The sequence below is a fragment of the Echinops telfairi genome, unplaced genomic scaffold (genome assembly GCF_000313985.2).
Source record: "Echinops telfairi isolate 266 unplaced genomic scaffold, ASM31398v2 ScPeMD7_9;HRSCAF=40, whole genome shotgun sequence".
Classification (NCBI taxonomy): Eukaryota; Metazoa; Chordata; class Mammalia; order Afrosoricida; family Tenrecidae; genus Echinops; species Echinops telfairi.
In genome coordinates this window covers 33,889,564-33,896,973 of record NW_022103906.1, presented here as the reverse complement: position 1 = coordinate 33,896,973, position 7,410 = coordinate 33,889,564, and the positions used below count along the sequence as shown (strand labels likewise).

Sequence of the window (7,410 nt, the reverse complement as noted above, 5' to 3'; positions counted from 1 at the left end):
TTAACTTGGCGGCATCTGTACTCATGAATTTGCAGCCCTGACTGTAGACTTGTGCTCTCTACAAATGGGTCATCATTGGCCTTGCATTGTGACTACTTAGTGGCCCGGGGAAGGGTTCCCAGGTACCCTTGAGCAAGCCCTGACTCTGGACAATTCTCTGTGTGTCAGAGTTACAACTATGCTCCAAAGGGTTTTCTTTTATTTATTGCTGCTTTGTTAATCAAGAGACCCCCATTTGTCTGTTCATTTAGAAATAAAAATGTTTAAAAACAACTCACTGCCATCAGGATCTTTCCAACTCAGAGCTCAGGAGAAGCTGGTGGCTTCTAACTGCTGTCCATGAGTTCGAAGCCCAGCACATAACCCACCATGATGCTACCAGGGCTCCTAAGAAATAAACAGGCCCCTTTATTAAGCTCCACGGGTTCTCAATGGCTGACTTCTCAGAAGTAAATGAGCAGACCTTTCTTCTGAGGTGCATCTAGACTCAAAACTCTGTCCTTTCCGTGAGCAGCTGAGTGTGTAGACCATTTGTCCCACCTGGGGACCCCAGGGAAGGATTAGCTCACATGAATTGAAGCCCTTTTGGAAGGAGGTGACTGATTGATTTAGCAAGTCTATTTTAAACACATAAACAGCCCAGGAAGAGATGGATGGGCCAGTTATTTGTGGTAGTAAATGCTCTAGGTTCTCTATATTGCTTAACAAGCCATGTAGAGGTTGAAGGAATGTTGGAAAGTTAAATCCTCTGGGACTGAGGAAACGCGGCTGTCGTAGGCCTTGGGCATAGATTCTTTGGGAGAGCTAAGCTGGGTGACGTGTGGCCAAGCAGAGGATGCAATTGGGTTGAGGGCTGCAGGCCACCGAGCGCACCTTCACCTGGTCTCGCTTGCTACTATCCAAGGTCTGGGCCTCCCTCTGCAGCCCAGAATGGTGCTGCATCTTCTAGATACCACATCAGTTAAGTTTTTGCCAAACAGACAGGTCAAATTTATTTATTCCTTTTGACATACATGACAGCTTGACGAATAACATCATAACCAGCTCAGTCCAACTCTGCCATCCAGTCAGTGCTGACTCATAGCGACCCTATAGGGCAGGGTAGAACTTCCCTTGTGGGGAAGTCTTGGGTTTCCAAGACTGTAACTCTTTATGAAAGTAGAAAAAGAATAAACACAGAAAGTTTTGTTTTGTTTCGTTTGTTTGGATCCACAGTCAATGCCGATGAAAGCAGCAGTCAAGAAATCAAATGACATATTTCCCTGGACAAATCTGCTGCCAAGACCTCTTTCAAGTGTGAAAAAGCAAAGATGTGACTTTAAGGACTAAGGTGCACCAGACTTGAGCCTGTGCTATTTTTCACTGCTTCAGATGCATGTGGAAGCTGGATGGTATAAAAGAACAGAAGAACTAATGTGTGAGCTATGGTGTTGGGGGAGCCAAGTGAATCGCGCTTGGACTGCCAGAATAACAAACAGTCTGCCCTGAAAGAAGTACTGCAAACTCCATCTTGGAAGGGAAGATGATGGTGACACTTGATCTCACATTCTTTCAACATGTTATTAGGGGGACAAATCCCTGACAGACATCATACTTGGTCAAGTAGAAGATGCCTGAGAAAGAGGAAGGCCTTCAATGAATGGCTTCACTCAGTGGCTGCAACCTGGGCTCCGTTTCAGCTCCACCATGAGACTGGTACAGGACCAGCCAGTGTGTCGTTCTATTGACAGAGTATCGCTGTGAGTCAGACCCATTTGCCAACACCCAACACCGGGACTCCTTGGGACCTGTCTGCAATTCTTGCTAACATGGTCATGCTTGCTAACATGGTCATGGCAGGCACAGAGAGGCTTTTTCTTAGAGTTGATTCAATCTAGGGAGTCTCAGAATACTAACAACTCACACACAAAAGGCTGACGTTAAAATGTATTCATTTACAACTGGAAAATATAACCCCAAGTGAACCAAATGTGTCAGCTTGACCTAGTGCTTTATCTACATGTAGACAAGTTATTCCAGGGAAGCAGGAGTGCGAGGAAGTTTCTTGATGAGAACATGGCCCAGGAGATTAATGAGATGATTTTAATGTCCAGGTATATTACATACCTGTTGCTGTGTAACAAATTACTCTCAAACTCAGGCACTTAAAGCAACAAACATGTACTATCTCCTCGTTTCTGTGGGTTAGGAGTCTGGTACAGCTCAGCTAGGTGTCTCTAGGTCTCTCTCGAAAGACTGCAGTCAAGGTGTTGATGGCCCATGATCCCTCCTGGACTCTACCTGGAATGCTGCTTCTCCTTGCTAGCCTCCTAGCAGATGGATTAGTACCCTGGGACCACAGTTAACAAAATACCACAAAAAAAAGTGACAGCGAGAGATTGCCTCACAGTTTGGAGGCCAGAAGTAGAGTCTGTAGAGGGTAGAAGGGACTGGCTCTCTCAGCCATTGGTACCTCCGGATGTTGCTTGGCTTTGGTTGTTTTCAATCTTTCTCTCTCGCTCGCGCTCTCTCTCTCTCTCTCTCTCTCTCTCTCTCTGTGTGTGTGTGTCTGCTTTTTTATGAGGCTACCACTCAGACGGGATGAGGACGGTGCCCTGATAGTTCTGTTGTTTCGGCATCACACTGCTCCCTGCAGGCTAGGCAGTTCAGAGCACAGTTGGTAAAGATTTAGTTTGGGTTGCTAGATTCAACTTGATGCCAGTGGGTTTAGTTTCTTTGGTTCTGGCCTTGTATGACCTCAAGTTAACTGATAACTTCGAAGACTCGATTTCCAAATAAGACACCTGATACCAGCCTACATTTCTGGGAAATGCGAGCAATTTAGTCCTTAACAGCAGGTGTCCGGTCTCAGATCCTCACTGGCTATTGGCAGGGACACAAATCAGTCCCTTTCTTTGTGGCCCTTCCCGCAAAGCCTCTCACAACACAAGGAGCCGTGCTGGCACAATGGTTAAGCGCCGAGCTGCTCATCGAAAGGTCGACCGCGTGAACCTTTCCAACTCATTTCATGGGAGAAACGACCTGCGCCCTAACTTCACAGTCGGAGAGAGCCAGGAAGCGGAAGTGCAGGCACAGACGTACGCGAGGGGGCTTCTAAAAGCGTGTGGCAAAGCTCAGTTGTCTTGTAATTCCAGCTTCTCCACACGCTTTTTGAAGCCTGCTCGTCAGTGGCTGCTGTGTTTAGGGGCAAATAAAGGCACCCTGCTCAAAACACCAGGGCCTCATAGCCAGCACTTTATTGCAGCGCAAGCAGTGGAGGAGCTGGGGGGGCCCCAAATTACCCATGGACCGGGGCTCTTCAGCTATACAGTCCTTCCGTCTCCTCATCCCTGAATGTGAGGTGGATTGTCATCCAAAGTGGCTAAGTGAAAGGAGGACACACAAAGCAGCATGTGGAATGGACCAGCCACCACCTTCTCGGTTAATTTGTTTACATCGCCTCCAGAAACCCAAAAATGAAGGCATTCGCCATGGATTTTTGTTTGTTTTTTCACCAGAGCCTTTATGTATTGGTCAGCGTGCTTTGGAAGGTGACGGGGACGTCAATCCTACTGCTTCCACCCATGGAAGAAGAGCTGTACACGGGACAGGCATAGTGCCAATGGGCCCACGGGGACAGGACTGCTTTGTCCCCCTCTTACTCATAGATCCAGTCATAGCCACGAGACTTGTAGTCCACCAATTCCTCCAGCTTAAACCAGAGGCTGATTTCTTCCTCGGCGCTTTTGACCAAATCAACTGCCATAAATGATGTTCCTGTCAACTTGAACACAGAAGTCCCCTCGGATGGTGTCGGGCTTAGAATCCGCAGGGTTAGTCTCCCCCAGCATCATCTGGCCCGTCTTCACCATGCTCAACCCCTCCCAGACTGTGGCCACCATTGGTCCCAAGTTCATGTACTTCACTCACCAGCCCTGGGAAGAATGGGCGGTCTTTCAGGTCAAGGTCAAGTGTTGCTTCAGGTGCTCCTCAGAGTCCTTAATGAACTTCATGGCCACCAGGCAGAATTCCTTCTGCTCAGAGAGCTTGGTGATGTCCCCCACCAGGCCATGCTGCACACTGTCTGGTTTGATGTCTATGAAGGTGCATTCATTGTTGGTAGCGGTGCAATTCAGATGGCCAGGGAATGGGCAGCCGGATCCATGCAGCTCGAGCCAGCCATGGATATTTTTTATGTGTGATTCTTTGGTGACCCTCCCTAAGGTTGTGTGTGTGTGTGTGTGTGTGTAAATATGTAAATATAGGAGGGGGCTTCAGAAAATTGGTAGTAAAAAAGGGAATTGAAGGTAATAGAAAATTTCCATGAACTTTCAGATCCCCCTAGTGTATATAAGAGTACGTGGAGCTTTTGTGTGCACAACTTTTGAGTGTACAATTCAGTGGCATCGCCCTGAGCGTTTTGAAACGAAGGGAACATCTCTAGTTTTCTGTTCGACAGAAGCTAATAAGCCCACCCTGATAGTCATTACAACAGCTTTTCTTCAGATAAACTAGATCTCCCCCCTGGCTTTGCTTCTGAGGAACGCAGCCAGCGGAGCAGTGAGGAAACCACTAGAGGGTGGCCAAGGTGCTCACGCTGGGCTCTGCTGCCCACAGGGCCTGGTGGAGACCTCCGAGGAGAAGGCCCCTGTGTCTGTGGCCTGCGGTGGAGAGAGCCCTCTGGATGGCATCTGCCTCAGTGAAGCTGAGAAGACAGCTGTGCTCACCTTGATAAGAGAAGAGGTAACCTGTTTCTTGTTTGGTCTGCTTATCACTCCGTTTCTTTGTCTGGGCCAAGTGTGGGGGTCGGGGGTGGGGCTAGATTTCAGCTCTATGGGCTTGAATGATTTCAGGCTGAGTCCTGCCACTTGCTGCATGCCTATGAGAGGATACCCCCCTCCCAATGGAACTTTTTTCAAAGCTATATATGTAAAATTTTTTTTACAAAATAACCTTATCACCTTCAAAGTACTCTCCATTACACTTAATACATTTGCCCAATCTGCAGTTCCATTCTGGGAAACATTTTTCAAACTTATCTGTTTTGATGGCTGACAGCACCTCCCTTGTCTTTTTCATCTTTTTCGTCTGTTCTACATTAGCAAATCTCTGTCCTTTCATGTCCCTCTTCATTCAAGGAAACAAAGAAATCGCACAGTGTGAGGTCAGGTGAGTACGGTGCCTGGGGCAGAGAGCTATGCTGGTTTTTGCCCAAAACTGTCAACTGAGATGGTGGTGTTGGCAAAGCCAGTCCCCCGTCTGCCACAAATTAGGCCTTCTTTGTATCACTATTACACTATCTTTTCAGAACCTCTAAAGAGAAAGCTTGATTAACAGTCTGATCTTGTAGAATGAACTCCAAATCCGTTATCCCTATCACATCAAAAAAACAAATAAGCATCGTCTGGATCTTTGATTTCACATGATGAGCTTTTTGAGGGACAAGGTGACAGTGACATCTTCCACTGGCTGGATTGATGTTTGCTTTTGGGGTCGTCAGAGTAACACCATGTCTCATCACCAGTAATGACCTTGGAAAATATAAGTCTGGGTCACTTCGTAACTGTTCTTTCAGAGCACAGCATGTTTCCAGTTGACGCTCTTTTTCTGGTCAATCAGAACCCAGGGCACAAATTTCACAGCAACCCATCTCATTCTCTAATCTTCCATTAAAATTCACTGAACTAAGCTCCAAGACAGTCCAGATAAATTTCTCATCTCTTCAGTGGTCCGTTGGTCTTCAGGCACAAGTGCATGAATTTTGTTGATGAATTTTGTCAACACTTTGTTCCATTCGGGAAGTTGACGGACCTTCCAGAACAAAGGTTGTCATCAATCAACATTTCACCTTTTTTGAAATGAGAAAATCACTTGTACACTTGAGTTTTTCCCATAGCACTGTCCTTGTAAGCTGTGATCAACATCACAACAATTTCTGTGGCATTTTTCCCAAGCAAGAAACAAAATTTCACAGCTGCATATTGTTCTCTTCAATTGGCTATCACAAAAAACAAGGTTTGTGCAAAACTGCTTTTACAAAAAATGTCCTGTGACTAGAGAGAACCTTCCCAGGTGACGCCACTGGATTGGATTAACTAACTCGGAGAGAGTTGCTGGATGCTCGCCTAGTGGGAAAAAGGAGTGCTACGAAAGTCCCACCCAGTGAAGCTTTTTTTGGTTTGGTTGTTTGTATACTGACTGCTGCAGCCACATTTCCTGGAGTGTGTGTGTGTGTGAGTGAGAGAGAGACAGACAGAGACAGAGATATTATTGGGACTGAGGGGAGCTGATGCTCTGAAATGCCTTCACAGCTTTGGGGCCCCTTTTTTGGCCCTACTGTTTTGAGTATCTGCTTTGGAAAGTGTACTCACGTGTATGAGGAACTCTGTTTTCATTTTGTCAGAGAGTGCATGTCCATGCCTCATGGGTCCTTCAGTTGTGGACTTGCAGTGATGTAAAAGTGTCCTTGCCCTCTTTCACTCTTGCAGAATTCCAGGATTGGGCCTTTGAACTCCTCTGTTTAACGTGGATGATAGCTGGGCCTCTCCTGGCAACCTGGGAGGGGGTTGGGGGGAATACACACACACACACACACACACACACACACACGCGCGCGCGCGCGCACACAGAGACAGACCCTTTTTCGGGCTGTTAGTCAGATACCACTCTCTCCCATTGGGTTTCTGGGCTGTATTTTATGTTTAGTTTGTCGATTTCTTGATCTTTTTTTTAGAAGATCATTATCTTGACGTAAAGGTTTTATTTTTGTCATAGGACGAGAGTTGGTAAGTATCTGATAGCAGCTTTTGAAAGCTTTATAAAGTAACATTAGGTTGGTAATGAAGGGCTTCAACCAGTCCACTTGTCAGTGTCTGGAGTTGTAGATATGTAACCCCCAAAGTCTTAGAATTGAGAAAAATAACATTGTTCTGAGAGTTAGTGTCAACCCCTAATGTATCAAAGCAAAGATGTTCCTCGTTACCTGAAGCAAAGAGTTTGGCTTCTAGGTTCTTAAGACCTGGATAAAGGCACCAAAATAAAGAACATACAGGTCAGAGAACAGCGCAGCCAGGGAAGTGCGGGACAGGACAGTGATGAGGGCGGGTTTGGCAAGGTAGAGATGGAGTGTGAGGTTGTCTTGGAACCCTCGAAAGAAACAGCTAATAGCATGTGCACATCTAGATTACAGAGAGATTTACTTCAAGGGACTGGCTCATGGGATCATGGGGCTTGGAAAATCCAAAACCTGTAAGTCAGGATTCTGCAGGCATGGGCCCCCCAGATTCACAGGTGCAGAGCTGAGAAAGAATTGTGCCAAAATGTACTTACGGTCTGCAGAGCACACACTGAGGAACTCCCTGTTTTACCGGATTGATTACATTATACTAGATTACACATGGAAGATGGTTACATCATTTTGTATTGGATTGC

The 7,410-nt window shown here is 46.4% G+C and overlaps 1 protein-coding gene across 4 annotated transcripts in view; it reads left to right on the top strand.

Annotated features, from left to right (window-relative positions):
• TACC1 (transforming acidic coiled-coil containing protein 1) overlaps window positions 1-7,410 on the top strand; it is an 84,143-nt gene that overhangs the window by 57,694 nt on the left and 19,039 nt on the right. For all 4 annotated transcript variants that reach the window (XM_030884546.2, XM_030884549.2, XM_004696220.3 and 1 more), the window contains one exon: window positions 4,597-4,722. In XM_030884546.2, coding sequence (XP_030740406.1) covers window positions 4,597-4,722 — 126 coding nt within the window. The remainder of the gene's footprint in view (window positions 1-4,596; window positions 4,723-7,410) is intronic.